Source organism: Malaclemys terrapin, chromosome 2 (assembly GCF_027887155.1).
Source record: "Malaclemys terrapin pileata isolate rMalTer1 chromosome 2, rMalTer1.hap1, whole genome shotgun sequence".
In the NCBI taxonomy this organism is placed as follows: domain Eukaryota; kingdom Metazoa; phylum Chordata; order Testudines; family Emydidae; genus Malaclemys; species Malaclemys terrapin.
In genome coordinates this window covers 153,770,476-153,798,235 of record NC_071506.1, presented here as the reverse complement: position 1 = coordinate 153,798,235, position 27,760 = coordinate 153,770,476, and the positions used below count along the sequence as shown (strand labels likewise).

At 41.1% G+C, this 27,760-nt stretch overlaps 1 protein-coding gene across 3 annotated transcripts in view; it reads left to right on the top strand.

The window, feature by feature from the left end:
- TRIO (trio Rho guanine nucleotide exchange factor) overlaps positions 1-27,760 on the top strand; it is a 433,666-nt gene that overhangs the window by 384,888 nt on the left and 21,018 nt on the right. For 2 of the 3 annotated variants that reach the window (XM_054017964.1, XM_054017965.1), the window contains exons 37-51: positions 1,114-1,209; positions 3,877-4,025; positions 4,820-4,886; positions 7,070-7,173; positions 7,930-7,999; positions 9,086-9,175; positions 11,436-11,528; positions 12,153-12,203; positions 12,432-12,509; positions 13,054-13,245; positions 14,351-14,528; positions 15,449-16,206; positions 22,203-22,450; positions 23,843-23,981; positions 24,383-24,410. In XM_054017964.1, the coding sequence (XP_053873939.1) occupies positions 1,114-1,209; positions 3,877-4,025; positions 4,820-4,886; positions 7,070-7,173; positions 7,930-7,999; positions 9,086-9,175; positions 11,436-11,528; positions 12,153-12,203; positions 12,432-12,509; positions 13,054-13,245; positions 14,351-14,528; positions 15,449-16,206; positions 22,203-22,450; positions 23,843-23,981; positions 24,383-24,410 (2,341 nt within the window). Of the gene's footprint in view, positions 1-1,113; positions 1,210-3,876; positions 4,026-4,819; positions 4,887-7,069; positions 7,174-7,929; positions 8,000-9,085; positions 9,176-11,435; positions 11,529-12,152; positions 12,204-12,431; positions 12,510-13,053; positions 13,246-14,350; positions 14,529-15,448; positions 16,207-22,202; positions 22,451-23,842; positions 23,982-24,382; positions 24,411-27,760 lie in introns of those variants that run through there. The other variant, XM_054017966.1, reaches the window with a different exon arrangement.

The following is a 27,760-nucleotide window of genomic DNA, read 5'->3' as shown; positions in this document are numbered from 1 at the left end:
TTTCTCTTTTTGTAAATTTTGACTGTAGCATTACGTTGATTTGTGTTCTGTCTCTGCTTTGGCTCAATTCCCTTACCTTTCCATTTAAAGTTAGTTGTGATTCCCTCGTTTATCCTACCCCATGTTCCTTTCTCAGTGAGGCAAACAAAAGCACGCCCATATCTTTGCAGTCCTCGTTTTCAATAATGGGGTTGAAAACCACAGTCAAGAGCATTCTGTTTAAAATCATTATGAATGTAATTTCTTTGTTTGTCCAACATATGTGAAACATTTGCAGAACCGTTTAGCCTGTGTTGCATGATGTATATCCGTCCTTTCCTTAATATGAAGTAAGGTTCATATTGTACCCTGTTCCTCTTTCCAGTTATTTAATGATACATGTAATCTGCAAACCAGCTGAGTGTTTGCTAATTACGGAAGCTGAATTTAATAGCCCTCTCCCAGAATCCTTTACTGTGAATACCTTTTACCCTCAGTTGTAGCTATAAACTGGCATCTTATAGCTTGTGAGGCCAGAGATCTTCTATACTCTGCACTTACCTTTGGGGAAAATGGATGACACACAGAATGGTGAGCTTGATTTCCCCCATTCAATCTGGGAAATATACCCCAGCTCCTTTTAGAAATGTAAATGTTCTTGATTTATTTTCTTGGTTATTTTTTAATCCTGTTTCAAGGTTTGTGTGTTGTAATTATTTTTACAATTGCTTCTTATTTATATACAGAGTTGGAAAAATACTTAAATTGTTCACTGTCAATCAGGTCAGTCACTGCAATCTATATGGCTGTCCTGATAGACTTTATAGTAGTCAGCAGTTGAAAGTTTCCCAAGGATGTTTCCCAGATCTATAATGTGTTAAAGAGAATTATGAAGATACATCCTACTAATTGAAATAGATTAAAACTGTGCATGGACAGTTCTCAATGTGTATCAGGGTTTATTTAAAAATTTTAGAGTTCAGTTGTGTAATTCTAAGGAAACGTTTTATTCTTAAATTAAAGGGAAATCTTTGCTGGGTAGCTTGACCTGAAAAGGTACTTGAAAGAGGAATCTTGACAGCCTGTGACAAATTAAAGTAAACATGATATTTTCCCTTTTTTGTCATTGCACAGGCATCTTCTCGATTATTGGTGCGCCCCACCAGCTCTGAGACACCCAGTGCAGCAGAACTAGTCAGCGCAATTGAGGAACTCGTCAAAAGTAAAATGGTGAGACTGATTGGAAGATGAACATGATTCAGAAGCTAAGGCAACTCCAAACGGCCCCACTGTATAAAAAGTTCCAACACACTTACCTATGAATTCCAACATGTAGCATCATCCATTTCAAAAGCAGTCTCAAAACTTTATGCATGCAAAGTGGCATGTATTCATGAATGTACGAGCATATATGGAATATACATATATTCAGAGAGAAAAGATTACCAGTCAATGTGAAACATACTTAAATTTATTTGTATAGCAGTAGCATCTAGCAGCACAATCAAGGATCAAAGTTCCACTGTGCAATACTCTGTATATAAACTTACATTTTAGAGTCCCTGCCCCAAAGATTTCACAGTATGTCTTGTCCAGGAACAAGTGAATGAAACAAGCCAAGCAGAGTTAACTGTAAAGCTTCTATTTAAGATGCTCTTTCATTACCTCACAGTAGTTTGTTTGCTCAAGTAAAATACATCAAAAATATGAGAGTTTTATTGCTATTTGAAGAGATAGAATTTAATACTTTGTAAAAGCATACTCAGAGGTCAGTGTTAAAGTAGTGTAGAGCTTGGTTTGCAGCAGAGTACTTTCATCTCATATTTTCAGGTGACAAACTATTTCCAAACTTTTCTTTCTTTGAATACCTTTAAGATGCAGAACCAGGCACATTTTCCTCTTGCTGAGGACAGTTCTGACTTCATTATATGTCGTAATTCTTTGTTAGCTTGTGTATGCGTTCATAATACCTTTGAGGTTTAGTTTTTACTTCATTATACAGGAAAGGTAGAGGATGTATTTTTAAATGTGACACACTGGAAAACTAAATCAGATTTTAATAAATAAAACTATCTGTGATTAGCAACGCTTGTTCAGCACCGCTAACTGTTTTCATGATTGCTCTATGTAGTCTCAAGTGGTGATATCATTCTCCCATCAGATTATTCACCAACACAGATCAGTTGCTCCTAGTTTTCGGGCCGTCTGTGTATGAGGTCAAATCCTACTGGGTTTTTATTGATTTCAAGGTCTTGAATAGTGCATCTGACTCAGCAGGGTGCGGTTCAGCTGCATCTTACTGTAATGTTGGGGGGAAATATGATAAATAGCTGCAGCAAGACCTGACCCTATGGGTTGGAGTTAAACTGACTTAATAAATACTTTCTAGAACAGTCTTTCACACAATCTCTCCAACACCCCTCCTTTTCCAAAACCATATAAAATGATATTTGCTGTCTGGCTTCCAAATGCAATGGAACTGCACCCTCTTTCAACACAGAATTTTGCCCCTGGTTTTGACAGTTCATTTTGAAGAGTATAAATGACAGTTACTATTGTATGTAGTGCAGGTGCGGAGAAAAGACAGTTTTGTGAAACCAAAGGATTAAAGGTGACCTGCAAATTTTTTTTTAAAACTGGTCTTGTGCAATTTTTTTTGTCTGCTTTGAAACATATAGAAGACCTTAAAGGAAGGGGCGGGGCTGGGGGTCAGCTTCCCCCAGCCAGCCCATCTGCGCTGCCTGGCCCCATCCCAGGGCAGCTGCCCATTTTGCCCTCACCTGTCGGTGGCCCGAGGGGGGGGCAAAAGAGGCAACGATGTTAAAGCACTCCAGTAGCGCTTTAACATCGTTGTCCCTTTTGCCGCACCCCCCATCCCTCCAGTCCGCGGCCCTGCCGGTAGAGTGGCCAACGGGGGAGGAAGGGGCAGTGACGTCGGCTGCATATGGGCTGGTACCGGCTTCTTACCGGTACACCGTACCGTTCTACTTTCACCCCTGACAAACAGAGAGTAAAACAGAGTTCCTGCCCTGAAAAGCTTAGAGTGTGCTTAAAAGAAAGAAAGAAAAAAAACAAACAAGCTGAAGAAAAATTATTCCTGAACTTCTACTTATACTTTATAACAGGGATTGCCAACCTTTGGCACACAGCCCATCAGGGAAATCCGCTGGTGGGCCGGGACAGTTTGTTTACCTGCAGCATCCACACGTTTGGCCGATCGCAGCTCCCACTGGACGCAGTTTGCTGTTCCAGGCCAATGGGGGCTGTGGGAAGTGGCGGCCAGCACATCCCTTGGCCTGCGCCGCCTCCCACAGCCCCCATTGGCCTGGAGCAGCGAACTGCGTCCAGTGAGAGCTGCGATCGGCCGAACCTCTGGATGCTGCAGGTAAACAAACTGTCCCGGCCCGCCTGGGAGCTTACTCTGGTGGGCCGCGTGCCAAAGGTTGCCGATCCCTGCCTTATAAAGAAGAAGAGGGAGAGGTCGTCTCTTTGGAGGGGGTGAGTTGGGTTTTTGGGTTTTGTGAGTCCCCTTGAATTTTTTCTGCCCTTGTCATTTAAATGCAATGGTGAGGATTTAAATTGTTCTAACTTCATTATAGTAATCTCTATTAAAAATTCAGCATTTACCAACAGTTATCACAGATTTTTCCTGTAGGTAGAATAAAACTGGTAACAGTGTGACAAATTTTGACTTTTTAATGGCCACCCTAGAGCGCTGTCTTATTTTTTTTTAACTCACTAAGGTAATGTAAACACTTGAGTATCAAACAGAGGTTCCATATTTTTTAACAACTGTAAATGTGTATTCATTTTGTGCAGTGCTTTGTGCATTTAAAAACAGCATGAATAGAAGGCAAGATAAATAAATATTGCAACATTTTATGAATACACTTTTAGGCACTGGAAGATCGTCCAAGTTCACTGTTGGTAGACCAAGGTGACAGCAGCAGTCCATCTTTCAACCCTTCAGACAACTCCCTTCTCTCTTCCTCATCACCCATAGATGAAATGGAAGAAAGGAAATCCAGCTCTTTAAAAAGACGACAGTAAGATTGGCTTACAAATTTATATTTCCCCTCTGTTCTCAATCAGGTAACATTTATAAAGTCCTTTGCATCCTTTCAAAACAGACTGTTTTAATTTAACAGAAGTAGTAGTTCTTTTTCCCTTCCAGCTTGCATGTTAGGCATCAAATGGATGATTTGGTTCTTCCTGAAAACCAGCTGTTGTTCAAAGAGAATTCTCAAGCATATTATTTCCAGTACTAAGTTCACCCAAAAGTCCTGTCAAACATGTCAGTCTCAGCCTTCATGGAGGAGGATGCTGGCTTTTAAATATTCTCAAGGGTATTTTTAGGTTCCAAAAACCATTAATCATTGCTTTTTCCTGAAACCGTCTTTCTCTACCTTGAACTCAAATGATAGTTGGGAAGATCCAGAAATATTCGTTGACATTTCAGCTGGTATTGAAGATTAATCGTATGTATGTCGGTGTTCAAATAATAAAGACATCTTCAGTTTGTTTGCTTATGAATCTCGCGCTGTTTCTTGTGAGTCAAATATTGGAATTCTTTTTAATTCATGTTTTAATTGTCCTGACCCATGCAGCAAAAGTCCTGGCTGCTGCAGCTGTAGTTTATAAACACAAGAAATAAGAATGACCTGAAGACAGTGAAGCATCCAGATTCGGAAAGTCAGATGTAAACTCTCCCTTACTAAATGTGCATAACTGCAAACTTGTAAAATGTTGTATGCCCATTCTTAATCCTCTTTAAGAATTTTTATCCACATGAATACATTTTTCTCCCTGAATGTTTTTTCACCTTTCCCCCTCCTTGTAGCTATGTCTTACAGGAATTAGTGGAGACGGAGCGAGATTACGTCCGAGATCTGGGTTATGTAGTTGAGGTACGTTAGTTCAACCTTTCTAAACTGCTTTTATTAATCCCATTGCCAGTCATCTTTGTAGCTCGCACACTCTTCTTTTATAAGAAGAAGAACGAGTCTACTTTAGGTGTGGGTTTTTCTATAGGAATTTAAGAAAAAACAGGATTTGATATAGAATTCCCAGTGTGTCTCCTTCACACTATTTCATGCATCCTTTTTTTTTTTCCCTTATAAGAAGATTAGTTCTTTATCATTAATGTTTTAAATAGTGACACCCAATAACATCTGAAACAATAGGCACAGTTTAATTAATTGAGGCAGTGTGGGCTAGTGGATAGACTGCTGGACTGGTACTCAGGAGACTTGGCTTCTACTCCTAACTCTGCTACTGCTCTACTGGGTGACATTAGGAAAGTCTCTTCACCTCTTCGTGTCTGTTTCCCATCTGCAGAATGGGGATTAAGATACTGACCTGCTTTGTAAATTGCTTAGATCTGCTGATTTCCTGATTTAGCTAGTTCTAAATATGTTCCAGAAAATTACCTTTTTCCCAAGTTTAGACATATTCCTTAGAGGAGCTGGTTAACAGGTCTGTTAACTGGATTAAAAGCCATCTCCTAGGTGAGGCAGCAGCCCAGAGTGTTGAATAAATATCAGGTTTCAGAGTGGTAGCCCTGTTAGTCTGTATCCGCAAAAACAATGAGGGTCCTTGTGGCACTTCAGAGACTAACAAATTTATTTGGGCATAAGCTTTTGTGGGCTAAAACCCACTTCATCAGATGCATGGAGTGGAACATACAGTAGGGAAGTATAAATACATAGCATATGAAAAGATGGGAGTTGCCTTACTAAGTGGGGGGTCAATGCCAATGAGCCAATTTAATTTAAGTTGGAAGTAGGCAATTCTCAACAGTTGACAAGAAGAGGTGGAAATCACTTTTGTAGTTGTTTTTACAAAAACTAATTTCCCCTTGCTAAATACTCACACCTTGTCAACTGTTTGAAATGGGCCACCTTGTTTACATTGGCTCATTAATACTACAAAAGTGATTTCCACCCCTTCTTGTCAACTGTTGAGAATTGCCTACTTCCACTTTAAATTAAATTGGCTCGTTAACATTGACCCCCCACTTGGTAAGGCAACTTCCATCTTTTCATATGCTATGTATTTATACCTCCCTACTGTATGTTCCACTCCATGCATCTGATGAAGTGGGTTTTAGCCCACAAAAGCTTATGCCCAAGTAAATTTGTTAGTCTCTAAAGCGCCACAAGGACTCCTAGTTGTTTTTTTTTTTTAATAAATATCAGATACTCCAGGCCTTAAATGTACTAAACAAACAGTTATACAGACTTAGTGTTTATTAAATAGGTGGGATCAAAGTATTATTCTATGTGCATGCTATGCTTGAAGGTCAGTGCTAATGTACAAGGTCTTAAGTATTCCAAGTTTAGTGGTTGACAAATACTCTTTTTACTGTGCTTAAATGGGAACTAGTAAGAAGGGAACTCTAGTACAAGTTAAGGTTCAGATTTTTTAAAAATTCTTATTACTGTGGATTTCTTACAGACATTGATGAGAGACAATTTGTCAAATTCTTATTGGGGTACCATCCAGATAATCCTGTATTTCTTTCATTTTATGCATCTTTGTGCTTTGAAAGATGCTTTGTGAAAGATAATGTAAAAAAAAATGACAATAAAATAGATGGAGAAGTATACCCCTTTTCAATAATTGTACAAGGTCATAGGGCTGGGAAGCTATAAGGCAAAAAAAAAAAAAAAAAGCCTGTTACCCTCAGTGTTTCAGATGGGACATCATAAAGTCATTTGGGACCACAATGTGGTCTCTGTAAACAGAAGGCTTACCAGGCCAAATGTGAAAAGAAATGCTTTTTAAAACTGGGAAATGTGAAACTTTGATTTCATGTACTTGTGGGAAGTGAAAATACACTGAAAAATGAAATTAAAAAAACTGGCTAAATTTAAATATAGTTGAGACAAATCTTATTTCAATAAAATTGTTAATTTGACAGCTAAATACACTGCTACATGTAATATTGGATTCTTACACCCTATTGATTAAGTGACTTAAATAAGAGCTTGCAGTTTAAAAATTCTTAAGCTCCTTAAAGAGAGAGAGAGAAAGAAACCCACCGTTTAAACCTGGACATTTCACAAAGAATTGCTCTGGATTGTTTCAGGGTTACATGGCACTTATGAAAGAAGATGGTGTACCTGATGACATGAAGGGGAAAGACAAGATTGTATTCGGCAACATTCACCAAATTTACGACTGGCACAGAGAGTATGTATGTTTTTAATTTAAGAATTATCTGTTACTGGTAGAAGATAATTTTATAACATACTGAATGCACACAGGGAAAAAACCCTACATCTATACAATACTAGATGGCAATAAAAGTGTTTCAAAGGTTATAAAAACAAGTAACAAGAAATTAAGAGCAGCTGGTCCTACACTTTTACAGTTAAAATTAATTTCTGAGTTGAGACTATTCCTATAGTTATATGTATGGAAACTATTCAGAATAAATATGTAAACATATCAAGCATTTGGATTGACCTATCTTGTATAGATAACATTTAATGTGACTATTTAGTTGATCCTATTAAGAATGCATTAAGGAAAAGAAAAAATCACGTATCTTATGCAGTAACATGCGCGGTACTTACCTATTCTTCTGACAGTGAGAGGCTAACCTGTGAATGGTCAAAAACAGTTTTTATTCTCAAATTTCAGTGGTAGTGTAGTTATGAGCACATCAAGGATTCAGAATGAGTAGAAGAGAAATTTGAATCCCCATAGCAAACAAAAGGATTGCAATGATGAATCACTATGTTGCTTCTTTTTGTTCTTTACTTAAAAATGCCTCTTGCTTTGAAGCCCTGCAATATATTCTTTATATAGACTTCAGTTGCAGATAGGACAAGGATCACAGCAGTGAAGAGAGTGTGAACACAAAGAATGCAACCACCACTTTGTTTTAATATTACCTGTTGCCATATAATGTGGTACAAGCTAAATGATTTCTTCTTTGTTCAGCTTCTTTTTAGGAGAATTGGAGAAGTGCCTTGAAGATCCAGAAAAACTGGGATCCCTCTTCGTTAAGCATGTAAGTACAAACATCCTCTTTCAAGCAGGTAGTGCCAATGGCTGGTATTACTAGTGACTAACCTCACTATATAAAGGATTTATCTGTGGAGCAGCACAGGTGAAAAGTCAGTAGAATAAAATAACACAGGGTAAGAGGCAGAGACACAGAATTAGGTTAACGGAGTCTAATTTTTGTTTGCAATGCCTTCTTGTGGAGAAAATTGTTAACAGGGTACCTGTCTCTCAAGTCAATCTCAGCTCCTCTTTTAGGAGGCTGTAGTTTCATATGACCAGATGAAAAAAATATCCTCTCAAATCCTAATGCAGTACTTACAGAGTAATAAAAACTCTAGGTGGAAAAGATCTGTTTGGCACTGGGAGAACTGAGTGACCTATGGAGGATTGATTTTCTAGCTCTGTATCTAGTCTAACATCATATGTCTCCTTTTACCACTTACCTTGGAAGAAAAAGGTACAACTTTAAGAGCCAGGAATTCATGAATTCTAATTCTGAGCTTTTCTCTGCAGCATTAGACAAGTCACTCACCTTTTTTTCCTTCCCGCCTTGCTGTAAAATGGAAATTAAAATAATGCACTACACTTGGATACCACAGTAATCAGCACCTTAGAAGTAATTATGATAAATAATATCTCAAATGTTAATTTTGTGAAATACTTTGAAATTCAAAGTATTATATGCAACTCAGTTGTCTGTTTTTCCATGATTTTATCGTTCTCGGTGTCCCAATGTCAGGTGTATTTGTGTGGATGTTTGGGTAGTACCATGTTCAGATCTATAACTTCTGCATGTACAGTTACACTTTTGGGTCAGAGGTATCCAGTTTTCAACTAATAGTAACTCTTAGATACTTCAAACTATTTGAGGATTTTTCTTTTCTGGCTAATTTCTTAATTTATGTTTGAAGTATACCTGCTTATTTGTTCTTAATACAGAATTTATTCTACCAGAAGGCAGAATGACCCTTTTAACGTAGAAGGATACATTTAGATATATATGCTTTTTTTATTATACTCCATCTCAGCCTGTCACTTTTTTTCTGACTGCAGTTCATTATCTTTGTGTCTCTTTGTTTATCCTTCCTAGGAGAGAAGGTTGCACATGTACATAGTTTACTGCCAAAACAAACCAAAGTCTGAGCACATTGTCTCGGAATACATTGATACATTTTTTGAGGTAAGTCTGAGAGTAACATACATTTTCAGGGTGGAAGTTGGGTTTAATTCCAGACTATGAGAGTTCTTCTTTGCTCTTGAATTTTGTTGCTCTTTAAGAGATAGATTAGCACCACTGCCACTACCCTCAGAAGGGGGCTGCTGGTATTCAAATTTGAGATACATTCATTGATACCAAATGAGTGAGCTTCACTCTTGGTAGGCCAAGGCAGGTGTTTTTAATGTACATCTCTACTCCGATGTAACACGAATTCAGATATAAAGCGGTAAAGCAGTGCTCCGGGGGGGGGGGGGGGGGGCTGCGCACTCCGGCGGATCAAAGCAAGTTCAATATAACACAGTAAGATTGTTTGGCTCCCGAGGACAGCGTTATATCAGGGTAGAGGTGTATTATACTTATTATTAAGCAGTAATGCAGACAGAGGGATGAATTACAATATGAATGCAAATGGCAAAATTTGTTTTCGCTATACAGTATTTTTAAGACTCATCAGAAATTCAGCTACTGTAGACAAAACATGAGGTGTTAAGACAAAACCCTTTAGCTTAAGGTTTTGTCTTACATGTTTGTCATAGTAGCTTATGTTCAGATCTCCTGCCAGTTCTACAGATCAACCCTGAGGGCCTTAAATAAGGCAGAAAAGTTGACAGTAGCAAAAATAAGTAAACTAAAAAGCAGATGATATGAACTATAAAGGTAATTTCTGTTCATTTTATAATTAGGGGTAAAACCTCCTTGAGACACTGATTCTGTATTCGTGATTCTGACAAAAGCACTGTTGAAGTTGGTGGGAATGTTTTATGAATAAACTAAGAATAAAATCCATTCTACCCTCCAGAATGCAGGAGTATTTGAGCTCTAGCTGGGTGGAATGAGGGGCTGTTGAGAAAGTAAAATCCGCCTTTCATTGCCAGGCTATGGGAGTTGTTTGAGGTTGCTGGTCCCCTGGAGGGCTGCTGGTCCCTTTTGAGGGTTGCTATTCCAGCCAGTGAGTTAGAATAGCAGTTTCAGTAATTGCACAGATATTGGTGAGACTGGATCTGTGGAGAGGTTGTTTTGAAGCCTCATCCCTGGTTTATTTCTTTGTGGCCATCAACACAGGATTATGTGGCCTGGAATAGAAATCCTTTCTGCAGCACATAGGACAGGAGGGATGGGCAAACTTTTCGGCCCGAGGGCCACATCGGGGAATAGAAATTGTATGGTGGGCCATGAATGCTCACAAAATTGGGTTGAGGTGCGGGCTCTGGGGATGAGGAGTTTGGGGTATAGGAGGGAGCTCTGGGCTGGGACCTAGGGGTTCAGAGGGCGGGAGGGGGATCAGGGGTGCAGGAGGGGTGCAGGTTCTGGCTGGGAATGCAGGCTCTGGGTGGGGGTTGAGGATGAGAGGTTTGGGGTTCAGGAGGGTGCTCCAGGCTGGGATCAAGGGGTTTGGAGAGCGGGAGGGGGATCAGGGCTGGGGCAGGGGGTTGGGGCATGGGGAGAGGCTCAGGGGGTGCAGGAGCCGAGCGGTGCTTACCTCAAGTGGCTCCCAGAAGCAGTGGCATGTCCCTTCTCCAGCTTCTATGTGGAGGTGCGGGCAGATGGCTGCATGCTGCCCCATCTGCAGGTACTGCACCTGCAGCTCACATTGGAGCGCATAGAAGCCGGAGTGAGGCCATGCCGTGGCTTCTGGGAGCCGTGTGATGCAGCCCCCGACCCAGCGCCCCGTCTAAAGCACCAGAGCAGGGCCGAACCATGTAGTGCAGTTTGCAGGCTGGCTTAAAACGGCTCGCGGGCCGGAGTTTGCCCACCCCTGGCATAGGAAGTGCAAAGGAATTTGTGTGACTGCTTTGCCAGCAGCTCCCTTCCCACATCATCACAGCCTCTCTGCCCATAGTATCATACTAGCTCTCCCCATGAGACCACCTCAAGATCTCAGTCCTGCAAATGCTTGAAGCATGTGAGCATTACCATTGAATTCATGTGCATAAGCTTTTGCAGGTTTGGATCCAAAGTAAGGACTGAAGAACTGGGGCCCCTGGTTATAAGAAAAGCTTTGAAAAGACAGAATTTGGAATACTTTGGGAATAAAGATGATACAAATAAAACAGGAATGGCTTTTAAGGTTGTCACAAGAAAATGAGAATTTGGAGCACAAATTCAAGATTAAATTCATTTGTGCTCTCTGCCTTAGCTCCTTGACAGTAAAAGTACTGGTCTATATCCAAGTAAAACCAGTAAAATTTAAAGCTAACGCTCTTCATTTTACAACCTTTAGGACTTGAAGCAGCGCCTGGGCCACAGACTTCAGCTCACAGACTTGCTAATAAAACCAGTGCAGAGAATTATGAAATACCAATTGTTACTCAAGGTGAGGTGATGCTGGGTACCCTTTCAGTGTAACCACCTTTACTAAAGAAGAACTGAAAAATCTTATTACTGTTGGCTTTGTTTTTTGGGTAGTAGAATTGTAAATGGTGAAGGGGCTCTTCGTACTCGACATAAACCAGAATTTTTAATACTGTATTTCAGTTTGTTTCCTAACTTGGGTTCACACAGTTCTCTGAATCACAGTAAATAGCTTGGACCAAATTCTGATACAGTTTAAACCAGTGTAAATCCACATTAACTCTTCAGTGTAGTAGAAGGGCTTAGGATTTGCACCCATGCAACTGAAGGCAAAATTTGTTTGATTTTCCTCTGATTTTTTTCTTTAATTAATTTTATAATTCATTTAGCACCTTTTGTCTGAGTGTTTGGCAAAATGTATTATTAGCCCTTTCTACCAAAGAGGATTGATGACTCAGTAAATGTTCTTGAATGATCTGAAATCAGATGTGAAGCTTAGCACTAAAAACATACCTAACGCATGTCAGAAAGAGGCTTTGAAAAATTAAGTATTTTTATTATTTTCTTAGCATCTTTTGGAACATTTAATTCTCACACAAATAGGAGCCAGTTTGGACTTGAGATAATTTTACCTTTTCCCTTACAGGACTTCCTCAAATACTCTAAAAAAGCTAACCTTGACACAACAGAACTAGAGGTACTTTTGGCATTTTCTTTATTGACTTACCTACCTGTGTTCCACACTTCTTTTACTTCCAGTGCAGTGCTTGTGAACAAGTCGGGTTATATAAAACTACTGTTCTGTTTCAGCTCTAATTGTCCTGCTGATTAAATACACTGAACTATATTGTAAAGGCCCTGCCATGACACACACAATCCACCACTGGAGAGTTAAATTTTGATTTTCTCTCCTTGGCTTTAACAGAGAGCTGTAGAGGTCATGTGCATAGTACCGAAACGGTGCAACGACATGATGAATGTTGGTCGCCTTCAAGGATTTGATGTAAGTTGGTTTTCTTTCTTAAAATGGTGCATACATTTCTGTTCTCTTTATGACCTATTTCCAGATGAATGTATATTGTATCTGGGATGGTTCTGCATTTCTAACTATCTGGGAAGCAAATTTTTGCTCCTACTTATTTGTTTTAATGCAAAATGGGAAAGGAGAATCTTAAAGTGAGCCCTGCCCAAGAGCAGGCCAGCCTGGTACATCGTTTGACCGACTTTCTCAAAAACATGACCTGTCTTGTCTCTCGCATTGCTTGACTCCTATATGAGTAAAATTGATCCTCAGGAACTACCAGTGGGGGAAATGTTTTCAATATGACATTATCATTTTGAAATATCTTCTTGCAAGAAGTTAGTCAATTGCATACAAATGATTTTTTGAGTGAGTGAGTGCCTTTCTCTCATGTATCAATCAGTGAACATACATAAAAACTACTCTGAACACTAAAAAACCCTTGTAATGAGGTTTTATTTCTTGGAGAGGTTCAGAAAAATTAACTAATGGATTAAATGAATTTGTTTCTGCTTCTGTTTTTTAGGGTAAAATTGTAGCCCAGGGTAAACTCCTGCTGCAGGACACATTCCTGGTCACAGACCAGGACACAGGACTTCTGCCACGTTGCAAAGAAAGGCGGGTCTTCCTGTTTGAGCAGATTGTCATATTCAGTGAGCCACTAGATAAAAAGAAAGGTTTCTCCATGCCGGGATTCTTGTTTAAAAACAGTATCAAGGTAACTGTTGTCTGTGAGCATGATAGGGTTTGTACAGTGGGGTACCAAGGTAATCATTTTCTGGTAATGGCCTACCAACTCATGAACCTATGTCTTTACCAGTAAACCTAGAAGAATGGTAGCATTAAGCTCACTACTAAAAACACATGCAAACAATTCTGTGCTCAGCTGTGACAACACATTAAAATCTTTCCATGCCGGCTTTCAGACCTCTTCTGCCTTAAATACAGTAATATAAATGTACTCATTGTAACTTGATATGCCCTACACTAAGGGGCTGTGTCTCAACTCTGTGTTCACATCTTATCACAGATCATTGCAATACCTGCCCTTACAGTAACATGTCTGTATCGTAAAGCTTGAAGGCAGTAACTTGAAGTATTAGTCCCCAAGAAATCTCAGCCCAAACCAAATGTGAATACTTGCCAACAGTACTGAAATCTTGACTAGAATGCCTGTCAAATCACATGACTCGACTTCCACAGACTGATCCCTCAAACATTTTAGCCCTGCCCTTAAGCAGTAGTGTGCTGCACAGTTATGTTGGATACGCCCAGCAGTAATCTGACTGGGGGCTTCTGAGCAAGAGGGTAAATTGGTATGTGCATGGGTTGATCTGAATGGCTATACTGAGCTCTGGATGCAAGCCATGCTTCCTAGTCCTGCTCTGATTTGGCAGCTTGTACTTGTTTGGAAATAGTTGCTTTCTTATAGTGGAATCTTTATAGACTACAGATTAAAGTACAAAACTACTGTAGTATTTTAAATAAAAGGAAGGAGTGAGCGGAGGACTCTACTAAGGGGAATTTCACTGTGCTACCGTGGAATGGATCACATTTGACTTCTGTCTGACCTTGAGTCATAGTTTCTGAAATGCAAGATGCTCTTAGTGATTGAGTGAAATCTTAAGTGATGTGACAAGGATGACAAGTATCCATCATTAATCCTTAATTTCATTTAATAATTTATTTTACAGTAATCCTGACTACATTAAATAATCATTATCTTAAATGTTTTGAAGACTTTAGAAGCTCAGAGCTCCTGGCTAGGGCTATTGATGGTATCTTTGCAATACAATAGATACAATAAATTCTCTCTCATTAAGGTGAGTTGTCTTTGCCTGGAGGAAAACGTGGACAGTGATCCATGTAAATTTGCACTAACATCAAGAACAGGGGATGTCTTGGAGACCTTTGTTTTGCATTCTGCCAGTCCAGGCATACGCCTATTGTGGATCCATGAAATCAACCAAATTCTGGAAAACCAGCGTAATTTTTTGAATGGTAAATCATTTGTGTTAATCTTTCTGCCCTAGGCTCGGTACTGGATGCCCCAACTACTTGCTTTCCTTCATATTTCATCTGCTCTAGTTTAAGTAATACTCCAAAAGACTTCTTTCTTCCGGGGTGGTAGGCCTTTCAGCTCGGGGGGACATGCCCATTGTTTTCACTTCCCAACAAATGTTTGAACTTGTGGAGTGGCCTGTGATTGACTATTTCAAAGTGCTTTATAGGAAAGAATTAAAAATTCATATCAGCGTCCCTCTGATATGAGGAAATAGTGTATCCACTTTAAACAAATGGGAGTTTTTGGAGGGCTGAACCAAAGTGACAGCCTAACGTTACAGGATAAATGTATTTCAGTTGCATTACTGCATAGTTTTTTCAACAGCATTTAGTTCTGTAACATTTAGTGTCACGAGGAGAAAGCTAGGAAAAGCTAGTAATTGCCACTGATCTCAAAAGGCTCCGTTCACTGACCTTCACACGAGCGTTTCTAGCTTTGAATCACTCGTTCTTCCTCACCGTAGATTGGTTTTTTTCATTGTGAAAGAACTGGTTTAAAAATCATGTAAGAAGACATGCTGGAAACAGGATGTGGTGGTTAGAGCACAGGACTGGGAGCTGGGAGTTGTGGCAGGTATTTACAACTAAGCCACTGACTCGTGACCTAGGAGAAATTGCTTAACCTCTGTCGCAGCTTCCCCGTCTGTTTTGGGAATATAATCTTACCCACCAACCTACCTTGCAGGGATGTCATGAAGCATTAATGTCTGTAAAGCATTTTGAGGTCAGTGGGTTAAAGGTGTAATGTAAGAATAAAGTTCGTTTTTGATCAAACTCTAAGATTGCATTAAACATATCCTGCTTTAACCTGCCCTCTTCTCTCTCCCTCTGCTCCTTCCCCTATTTTTAAATTGCAGCCTTGACATCACCAATTGAATATCAGAAAAACCACAGTAGCGGTGGCGGTGGCAGCAGTAACAGCAGCGGCCCCAGCAGCTGTAGCGGGATTACCAGCTCCAGCCGTAGCAGGCCCTCCCGGATCCCCCAGCCTGTCAGACACCATTCCCCAGTCCTGGTCTCCTCTGCAGCCTCCGCCCAAGCAGAGGCAGACAAGATGTCAGGTATGTCCATTCATAATCCCTCCCTGCCACCCCACAGCACATCCCTAGAGACTGGCCTCAGCCAGCCAGCCAGGCACCCTCCCATTGCAGAACCGGATGGTCCTGAGAGAGAAGCTGAGCAGATTCCCAAGATGAAAGTTATTGAGAGCCCCAGGAAGACAGCTGGAAACGTTTCTGGGTCAGCAGACGGAGCCCAGAAAGAATTGCGTGGGAGCTCGGAGGACAATCGCTCAAGGAGCAGCATAGGATCTCTGACGCTCGGGAAGCCAAGGCCAGGAGCCATCTCTCCAATGAACTCTCCTCTCTCAACGACTTTCCCTTCTCCTTTTGGCAAGGAAACCTTTCCACCCAGCAGTCCCCTGCAAAAGGGCTCCTTTTGGAGCTCCATCCCAGCATCCCCTGCCAGCCGCCCTGGCTCCTTCACTTTCCCTGGGGACAATGACTCCCTCCAGCGCCAGGTCCATCGCCACTCTTCACACAGCAAGGACACAGACCGCATGAGCACATGCTCCTCGACCAGCGAGCAGTCAGTTCACTCCACCCAAAGTAATGGGGTAAGAGCGGAGCACCTCTGTCCTGCGAGCTCTTCTAAAACCTTCCCATGCTCCCCTTCTGTGCGTTACCATCACTCTCCATACTAACTTCTGGCTCTCCAGTGCTGCACTGCTCTGAAATAATCAACTGTTCCAATATCTTCTCTACGCAAACAAATAGAATATATATTCTATGTCTGTGTGTGTATGCATAAACAGACTTGTGATATGTATACAGACACAACACAACTGCTAACAAAGTTGTGACTTCCACCTCTGCTGAAAACATAAATCACTAGTCTGATTCATACTAACTTGCTCTCCTGGCTTTTTTGTCTCTAATCCGAAGGCAGATAATTAACATGCTGAATTTGACAATCACATGGCCTCTGTTTATGCGCCACCAACAGCGTGTTTTAAATTTCTGGTTGGCCAATTGTCTTGGGGCTTCCCCCACACACACACACACATCCATCCCTTTTTTGTTTTTTTACTATATAGTTTTGACTTTGATGAGGCATCCACGTCACACTCCCTGGGTTGCCTTATTTTACTCCTGTCAGCCTTAATTGAACTGCAGCATTCTTTTCACTCATCTTGAAATCCCATATCAGGTCAGTGAAGCTTCCAAGTATCAACTGAAAACACACAAACCAAAAAAACCATTATCACTGTCAGCCCCCAAAAAGTTAGAAAGTGGAAATATCACTCCACGTTTTTATTCCCCTATGTAAAAGAAACTGTGTTAGGGCATCTGGAGATTCAACCTTTTAATCTGCACTTTTTTGTGTGTGGGGAAAAAAGGGTTAACAGAATCCGCATCCTCTACCGATGTCCACCAGGAAACGCAACATAGTGATCATGGGGCATGTGCAAATTTAATGCACAACAAATGAATGTCACTCACTGTGAATGTGATAGGCATGTCACCATGCCTTTTACCAGCATTTGGTTTTCCCTCACTAAGTGTTGTATTCACAAGTGTTTGTTTTTTCAGTACCTGTCACAGCTCCTACACAATACCAATTGCAAATCACCTAACCTGCAATAGTTTTTTAAACGCATGCACTTCTTGGTAGAATTGTTTAACATATAGAGCTCTCTCTTGATGTTTTAGTTATTACACTTACCTTTGTAATAGCCTTCGAGGAAAAAAATTGTGCTTTGCATGTATTCTTTTTTATTTGATCTGGTCTCCTTTCTAATTTTCATTTGGTTTGGCTTTGTCTTGCCTTTATCTTTTTCTTTAGTCTAGCAGAATGTTATGTTAATGTGATATCTAGGGTAAATAGATGTCTTTTCAATAAATGAATAGAGCATTAATAAGATAAGATATTTTTATGTATACTAAAGCAATAAACATCAATTTCTTCTGTCATTCCCAAATAAGGCTTTAAATCAATTATTAAAATTCCATTTTTTGAATAGGGACATTCATGCAAACTTGAAAGGGAGGCCATAATTTCTGTGTTTGCTTTCTACAGTAGCCAATACTATCTAAATATGCCTTCTCCCTCACAACTCACCTTCTCTTTTAGCTTGATTATAGAGGTAGGTCTTAATTTTACATCTATAATGTCACTTTCTGTCGTCATACAAGGTGATGTCACATATTTTAACTTAGTGACTTCACTCTGTGATTGACTAATTGGAGAAAATGAGCTGTGAAGGTTTGTCCTTAAATTTGATGTACACCTCTACCCCGATATAACGCTATCCTCGGGCGCCAAAAAATCTTACTGCATTATAGGTGAAACCGCGTTATATCGAATTTGCTTTGATCCGCTGGAGTGCGCAGCCCCGCCCCCGCGGAGCACTGCTTTACCGCATTATATCCAAATTGGTGTTATATCGGGTGGCGTTATATCGGGGTAGAGGTGTATTCATTTGTGGATGTGTGTTTGTACATATTTACACACACATATATAGATGTAGTTAAATTATATGTGTAAAAATATACATACACGTGCACTCACATATGCATGTGTTTCTGTTTCATAACTGAAAAGGGGGCAACCCTGAAAAACACATAAAATGAACCTTCTAGTCTGGCTCTTGTAAAAGCTGTGAGAAACACCTATTCAAAACATAGAAGATTTCTACTTAGTAGGATTGTCAAGTATGTGGAAACAATTCTTGGTTAAGTTTTTACGGTACACAATGCTTGGATTATGGGGGGAAGTACATGGTACTTTTCAGGTTTTCCCTTCTTGGGCTAGATTGCTGTGCAGTTTCCCTGACAGTACTAGCAGTTGGCAAGTAGTTCTGGTGGGATGATTCACATGTTTGCAATGTTAAAATCAATGGTTATAACCTATTTAGGAAGGAGCAAACAGGCAAAAGGAGACTGGGAATGACACTCTATGTCAAAAATGGCATTCTCTGTTTCCTAGTCACTGATAACTCAAGAAAAAATTATCTTGAATGCTTATGGATCAATGTCTTATCAGATAATTCACAAGATGGGGTATTAGTTGGTGTCTGCTGCAGACCCCCAAACAGGATGGCCGGCTTCTTTCACATCTATATATAATGGATAGGAAAAAAAGCTGCGTGATCATGGGGACTTGAGTTTAAGTGACATATTCTGGAATGTGTCTTGCTGCCAGTATTAAAACATCCCTGGAATTTCTAAATATTATGACAATCTCCTAACTCAAAAAGTGTTGCATCCAAGATGGGGGAATTCTATATTAGACCTCTTCTTGACAGATAAAGAGGAACTGATCACAGAACTAAAAATTAGAGGTAACTTAGATACAAATGATCATGACTTGATCACATTTATAATGTGCAAACAGAATAAAGTCCAGATCACTAATAAATGTGTTCTTGATGCTTTAATAGGCCCAGTTTCACAAAGCTGAAAACAATTACAAGCCAAATCAGCTGGGAGGCATAATTTAATCAGAAATATGTGAATGATAATTGGGAATTGTTTAAGAACGTGTAACTAGATTCTCATATTGGTTAAAAAAGAAAAAGAAACTACCTGGTACAGAAGGGGAGTGAAGGCAGCTATAAAAAATTTAAAAATAATATATAGCAAATGGAAGAAAGGGGAAGTTAATAGTAATGAATATAAATCAGAAATTAGGAATTACAGAAGATTGATAAGGAAAGCAAAGGGACACAAGGAGAAATCTATGGCCAGCAGAGTTAAGGATGATAACTAGGTAATCTTGAGTAGGAGTAGAGAGATTATTTTACTTCTGTACTTTCCACTGGTGCAGCCACTGCTGGAAAACAATTCAAGGATGTTGATAAATTGGAAAGAGTTTACAGAAGAGTCACAAGAATAGTTAAAGGGTCAGAAAACATGCTGATAGTGATGGACTCAAGGGACTCAATCTATTTAGTTTAACAAAGAGAAAGTTTGAGGGGTGACTTGATTACAATCTATATGTACCTTCATGGGGAACAAATATTTGATAATTGGCTCTTCAGTCTAGCAGAAAAAGGTATAATACAGTTCAGTGGCTGGAAGTTGAAGCTAGACAAATTCAGAGAGGAATTAAGGCGTACATTTTTAACAGTGAGGGAAGCTAACATTTGGAACAATTTACCAGGGTTGTGGTGGATTCTCAATTGTGGACAATTTTTAAATTAGGATTGGATGTTTTTCTAAATGATATGCTCTAGAAATTACTCTGGGAAAGATCTCTCCCAGGCCGGGCAGGCAGTTTGCAGATGCTCCCTCCTCAGACATGCCGTTTACAGGGACCATTGACTCTCCCTAGGGTGAGGGAGTCAACCTGGGTTCTTTTCGTCTTGAGTATTATTAACTGTAATACAAAGTCAGTTAACTGGAATTTAGTTAATTATCTTATTGGGGTATGCAGCCCAGAATAAAATCCTGTTCCCTCACCCAGAGCTCTTTGTGCTCTGTCATAATACTGGGAGTGAAATGCAGTACGTACATACTTTAATCACCAGAGCAGTATTACAGGTAATACTAAGATATTTTAGTAGTGTCTAAAGACCCCACTGTGCTAGGTACTGTGCCAACACATAATCAGAGGGAGTTCCTACCCCTAATAACTTGAATTCAAAATAGATGGGACACACACAAAAGTGTTAGGAGAAACAGCAGCACTGAGAGGTGTGGTGACATGCTCACGGTCGCACAGCTGGTAGATGGAAGAGCCAGGAATAGAACTCCCAGCCCAGTGCACTGTGTGTGGAACCATGCTGCCTACAGTGATGTCTCAGAATATACACCAGAAGCAGTTGTGTTGAATAAGAAGGTGCCATTCGAGCAGGCTTTACTCTCCTGACCACGACCACATATTAAACACTGGACCAAACTATCATGTACACTGGTGTAAATCTGAAGAAACTTAATATTGATGTAACTGAGCAGATTGTGGCCCATTTTCTTTTCATTTTCACTTACAGGTGAAAATGAAATTTTGTTATTTCAGGACATAGACTGCTTATATTGATTATCAGATAGGAGTGGCTTAATAATGGGGAGACAGTTGAATTCTTGCCCTCTCTACTGAGACTGCCAGCAGAGGGTGCATTTTCTGTTGGGGATTTTTCACCATCAGCTTAATGTCTTTGGGCTATTGACCAGCCATTGGGTGGTGGTAGTGATAATAGTCATTGACTTAAGATATAGTCAGAGCAGCAACACTTATGCCACATTGTTATTCTCTGGAATCATCCAGTCCCCCAGTTTACAGGTTGGCTTACTTTTAACTCCTTCCTAAGGGAACTGGATGGTTCAGGGCCAAGCTATATGGAGTTGGTTTGTTAGTCTGATGAGAAATTGTATGTTGACATTCATTAAACTTCAGAAGCAAGCATAAGGTAGTTGCAAGAGGAAATAGCTAGACCTGATTTTTCAGGTGGGACCACTGTCAGGACAGATAACTTTTCTTGGCTGAAAAACTTTGATAGTGTGATTTACATCATCTGAGTTATTGATCAGCCATTACATTTGTTGCCAATGCTTATTAAGGAGAAAGGCAAAAAATTCAGATATACCCATACAATGTTGAGTCCATGCCTGTAACTACAGGCGCTTCTAATGGTTGTACTTACTGACAGAATATGAGAAAAAGGATAGCTATAAATGGGTAAATTAATGCTCTATTTTTCGGGGAGGTGGGGTGCAAGGGAGAGGGTTTTTAAAAACAAAAACAAAAAAAACCCTAAAAAGTAGGTAATTTATCATCTCACCCTACATATTTAAAAATAAAGAATAAAAAAACCACACAAACTAACCTATCGGGGGTAGCCGTGTTAGTCTGTATCCACAAAAACAACGAGGAGTCCAGTGGCACCTTAAAGACTAACAGATTTATTTGGGCATAAGCTTTCATGGGAGAAAACCCACTTCTTCAGATACTTGGAGTGGATCAATGCATTTGAAGAAGTGGGTTTTTTACCCACGAAAGCTTATACCCAAATAAATCTGTTAGTCTTTACAAACGAAACTGGCAAGCATTAATGTTTTAGAGAGACAATAACAAACGCTAATTCATTTTGCCCTTTTGTTCCTTATTATACGCAATATGCAAGATTGGGCTACTGTCCTAAGCTCCAACAAATGAAGCAAGGTGAGAATGATCATCTGCTTCAATGCTGAATTTCCCAGCTTTGATTAGGTTGGGTTCTAGCCTTAATTTTTGGTCTCTTTCAAATTGTGATTTATAATGCCTCCTAATGGCTAATCCCATATACTGTAGTTTGCTTTTGTAGGTAGTAAAAGGGGGTGTCATGAAGCTTCAATAAAACTGGGATCCAGAGAATAATAAATGTAACAAATGTGGGGGGAAATCCCCATTTCTTCACCAGCTTTCTGTAATGGCAGGTATTAGTATATTTTATTTGTGTAAATGACAAAGATACAGTAGACCAGGCATGTGCAAAAAGAAGGATAAACTCCTGGGACTACACATTGTTTAGTGTTGCAGTACAATGTAATTTTAAGTGTCCTCTGTGTGAGCGCTAAACTCAATCCCATTTTTTCCCCTCCCTTCTCTGCCCCTACCCCATTAATACTACAGAGTGAAAGTAGCAGCAGTAGCAATATCTCCACCATGCTGGTGACACACGATTACACGGCAGTGAAGGAGGATGAGATAAATGTCTACCAAGGAGAGGTCGTGCAAATTCTAGCCAGCAACCAACAGAACATGTTTTTGGTGTTCAGAGCCGCCACTGACCAGTGCCCTGCAGCCGAGGGCTGGATTCCCGGCTATGTCTTGGGGCATACCAGTGCAGTCATCATTGACAACCATGATGGAACAATCAAGTGAGTGTCTGGATTTCTTCAGAAGAGAAGAGGGTTTGCACATGTTTTATGTTACTTGAGCATTTTGTAGAAAGGTTTACAATTAAATCAGGATTTGAGCCTTCTAAACTAAAAGTTTATGTGAACTTCCAGACGGAAATGGACATCATGTGTGATGAAGTCCTGGAAGATATCTGGTGTGTCTTGGTATCAGTAAAACTGATTTATAGGTTGGATGTTGGCTATGATAGAAATGTTTAAGAAACCCATGCAGGTATTTTCTTTATTACAAATGCAGTTGAGGTTTCCTGAAATGATACCTAATGTTATTGAGAGATGGCTAATTGTGCATTCAAACTAACCCTTTCCCATAATAAAAGAAACAAGAGAGCTGAAATGGAAATTAAGGCAAACTTCAAATGGAATAATTTATTAAGAATTAGGCATTTCTATTAATAAGAATAATAAACTGTAGTTACACCAATTAAGATGAGATTACCGGGGCTGCTAGTTTTTGTGCTTTAAAGTACAAAGGTGGTTGTTGGCATGAAAGTATATTTCTCCCCATACTGTGGTATTGGAAAATTGGATAATTTGGGGGGGGGGGGTTATATTTGTATCTGAAACATTTGTCGGTCAGTGTTGGAGACATAGGCGCTGACCCCATGGGTGCTCCGGGGCTGGAGCACCCACAGGGAAAAAATGGCGAGTGCTGAGCACCCACCGGCAGTTCCGCCCAGCACCTCTGGCCCACCAGCGGGCTCCACAAATCAGTGCCTCCCCCTCCCTCCCAGTGCCTCCCGCCTGCCATGGACAGCTGTTTTGTGGTGTTCAGGAGGCTGTGGGGGAGGAGCAAGGATGCGGCGCACTCGGGGGGGGCGGGAAGGGGTGGGGTTTGGGGGGCGGGAAGGTCTTGGGGGAAGGAGTGGAGTGGGGGCAGAGCCGGGGTCAAGCACCCCCCATCACTTTGAAAAGTCAGTGCCTGTGGTTGGAGACAGGACTGATGGGCCATTGCTGTGTTTGACTGACAGTGTCCATGATTTTATGAAAGGCTTAGCTTCATAGGTAAGATTCCATACATTACAATGCTTCTCATTGATCCTTTCATTTTGTCTACAGTTTTAAACAAAGGCAAAATGTCTCTTGTTCTTACCCTGCATCCTTTAATTTTGTAATTTTTTGCAGAAATACACTGAGATCAAAATTGATACTTTTAGCATGAAATCTAAGATTTCTTGAAGATATTTTGTGAGTTTCCTTTACAGCTCCCATACTCAACAGGACTGGACTCTGCAATCTTGTGTCTGAGATATTACAGACATTAAAATTTTCCAATGCAAGTGAAGTTAAACAGAACAGTGCCCTGCTGAGGGCTCAAAAGAGTTGAACACAATGTTAATGTTCTGTCTTCAGGAAGTCAACATCTTGGCACACAGCACTCCGTTTAAGGAAGAAATCTGAGAAAAAAGATAAAGACGGCAAAAGGGAAGGCAAGCTAGAAAATGGTTATCGCAAATCCCGAGAAGGACTTGCCAACAAGGTTTCCGTGAAGGTAAATGCTACAAGGATATGGTATTTCAAAAATGATCCTGTGGGGTAAGTTAAATAAAATAATGGGTCAAATTCGTCTCTTGTGTAACAGCCTTCGTCTGAGTGGCATTAGACCAAGCAGGAATTTGGCTCAGGTATGTGTGATTCTTGATGTTGTTTCTCCAAATTCAGAGCATGTGGAAGTGATCCTCCAGTTTGGGACTGTGATGCCATTCCAAAGTGAATATGGGGAGAGTGGTATGGGTGCCAAAACACTGAGTTGCAGCTGCTTCTGTGCTTTTGTGGGTCTGACTAAAACCCATCGCCATGCTAAATGGTTTTCATTTTAGACTATTGGAAATAATATTGGTTTTAAGAATGTTACTTGAAAGAAATAATTAATTCTCTTTCTCTCATTTCCAGCTTCTCAACCCCAACTACATTTATGATGGTAAGTTGTTCTAATAATTAAAAGCCATAGTAACTGTAGTTTGAGGAAAACATACTTTGCATTGTATCTGCTAACGGGATTTTTGAGTGTAGGAGAAACCACTCCTCGTTGCTTCATCACCAAAAATAGTCACTTGCTTGATGTGACAGACATCAGGAATTGACTGTATTGTATCTTAAAAGCTTGAAGGTTTTTTGGAGAAGGGAGGCAGTCCATGAAGTATGTGCTGTGATATTATCTTGGAACTTTGGGCATATATCCACAATTAAATAATAATGAATACATATTGTACTGTATAACATACCTTTAAGAAATGGGCAAAGACACCACTGCTAACAGATTCTCATCCACTTCTTTCCTCTCCCTACCCAATATGGCTTACGCCTGAAAAAAGAGATGGGTCTTGTATTGAACACAGAAGGCCGGTAAAATCCAGGCTGAGTTGGACATGGGGGAAAACAAGATCTAGAATTGAGAACCCTTCCCCCAAGAATGCCATGCCTCCATTCCCTCACCTTCAAATCTAGGGAATGTTAACAAGAGCACCTCAAATGCAAGGGCTGATCTGACCTACGAGTAAACAGAAAACCTGTGTGTTTGCTGAACTTTGCTAACATTCACATATTGGATTGAAGTATCAGAGGGGTAGCCGTGTTAGTCTGAATCTGTAAAAAAGCAACAGAGGGTCCTGTGACACCTTTAAGACTAACAGAAGTATTGGAGCATAAGCTTTCATGGGTGAATGGGCATTCACCCATGAAAGCTTATGCTCCAATACTTCTGTTAGTCTTAAAGGTGTCACAGGACCCTCTGTTGCTTTATATTGGATTGAGTACAGCATTCTGCACCAGCTCTGGCTTCTGAGTGATCTTCAAATATAAATGCTATCCAATAATCCAGTTGTGAGGTGTTGAAGACATGGATTGCTCTGGCAAGGCCCAGATCTTGAAGAGAACATAATTTCCTAGGTACCTTAGGTTTTGTCTTCGAGGAGTTTCCCTGTGGGTGCTCCACTTTAGGTGTCTTGGTGCCCTGCACTTCTAGTCGGAGACTTGTGGTAGCAGTGCCCCAATTGGCCGCGCACACGCGGCAGTAATCTTGCACCACTCCGAGCAGCTACCCCATGCACACAGCCAACCACTACCCAATTCCTTCTCTACTGCCCTTGGTTTCAGTCGGAACGACAGCAGCGCCCTTATCTACTCTCATGTTCCTTTAATCTCTGCTCTTTTCTCAGTTAATTTTCCTCATTGTTTATCTCTCCATTCATTTTTTTTTTCATTTTTCACATTTATAAAAAAAAACACTTTCCCGTTTTTCTCCCTGCCTCTGGCAGGCAGCCGCCGAAGAGGCATTAGACTGGGACTATTCCCGTTCTTCATTCAGCTAGCCTCTCAGACATGCCTGGCTCTCCAGGTTTCAAGCACTGTCTGACCTTCAGACTCTCAATACCAGTGACAGGCGGCCAATCGCAGTGGGGTAGACACACACTACCCAAAAGTGTCCCCACTGCAAGAAACTCACAGTGTGGACAAGAAAGGCCAGGGACCTCCAATTAAAACTTTTAATGAGGAGGAGATCCCTCCGACCCTTAGTCCAGGACACCTCCTCGCCCATCCTCACCTGCAGCTGCCTGAGATGTGGGGTCCTCTTCAAAAATGGCTGCTAAGGACCCTGGTCCTACCAAATCCACAAAAAAGCGGTCTCACTCCTCGCCACACCTCCAAAAAAGCAATCGCTGACCACAAAAACTGCCGCGGTATCAAAAGCACCCAGAGCACCGGACCGCAAGGCACCAGGACCGTCTGGTACTGAGACGTCCCAAGGAACAAAAGACTCTGTGCGGTCTCGCTCTCATAGCAGCAAAACTAAGTCTCATAGCTTGGCACTGAGGGAACAGAAACTTCAGGCACAGCACAGCGCTGTGGCGCCTGCTTCACCAATACAATGTGACAAGTCTGCAGCACCGACAACGCTCCCTCTGGTTCCCAGCTTTCCTGTGCTGCCAGCACTGAGTCTCCCGGTACCGCAACAGTCTGTCAGCCATGCAGACCTCTTCATTGCATCCACCCGCTCTTTGGCACCAATGGCATTCCGGCCAGAGTCAGGGCCAAGCTTTATCACTACACTCGCTAGCTCGGCCCCTCCTCTCTCCGCTGATGAAGAGGAGGAAGTGGAGACAGGAGTGGGAACACCTCACCACTCCTCTCCTAAACCTGGACCCACTCGGCCACAGGGCGTGGGTTGGCAAGCCCCACAATGGGTGTCCCCTCCCATGGCCTTCCCACCGCAGTGGGCATGCTGGTACCCCTGGGCATTATACAGAGCCCAAATCACCCAGCCATCCAATCCATCCAGGACACAGCAATCACCTCCATCTGCTCCAGCTTCCCCAGAACTGCTGGAGGAGGAATCTGAAGAATCTGTCGACAGGCCGGAGGGTGACACTCTCCCACCTACCCACATCCTGACTTCGTCTCTGGACGAAACAATAATGGCGTCCCCCCACCGCCCCGCACACACACACACACACATTGGGAGATGACTTCAAATCCTTTCAGGATTTGTTTTAAAAAGTAGCTGATTCACTAGACATCTCATTGGCTGAGTTACCAGAGACTCAACATAAGCTGACAGACATATTGCAAGCTTCTCCGTCAGCCAAGATAGCGCTATCCATTTATGCTGCCATCATGGCCCCAGCAAAAACCGTATGGCAGACTCCAGCCACAGCCCCTCTTTCTTGTAAGTGATCTGACAAGAAGTACTATGTGCCTGCTAAAGGAGCTGAGTTTTGTTTACCAACCCTACTGCAAACTCATTGGTGTTAGAGGGGGAAGCAACGTCAAACCGAAACCAATCCTTATAATAAAGATTGGAAATGCCTAGACCTCTTCAGCAGGAAAGCCTATTCATCAGCAACCCTCCAGTTTTGCATAGCAAACTATTCTGCGTTACTGGCCAAGTACACACACAACATTTTTTTCTCAGATGTCATCTTTTATTGACCACATCCCAACTAACAAAAAAGAACAATATAAAGCCAATATAGCAGAAGGTTTCCTCATCGCCAAAACTGCCCTGCAGGCCTCTCTAGATTCTGCTGATACGGCACCTCGCTCCATCGCCATCCATTGTATGCGGAAGGCTTCATGGCTCCATCTCTCCGGCTTCCCCAGGGAAGTTCAGGTGACAGTAGAGCACTTACCTTCTGAGGGGCAAAAATTGTTTGCAGAGAGCACAAACATCTCCTTACACACCCCGAAGGACTCCCATGCAACACGAAAGACACTTGGAATCTGTATCCCTGCGAACAAGGAAGAAACAGGGCAGATTCTACAACCAACTAT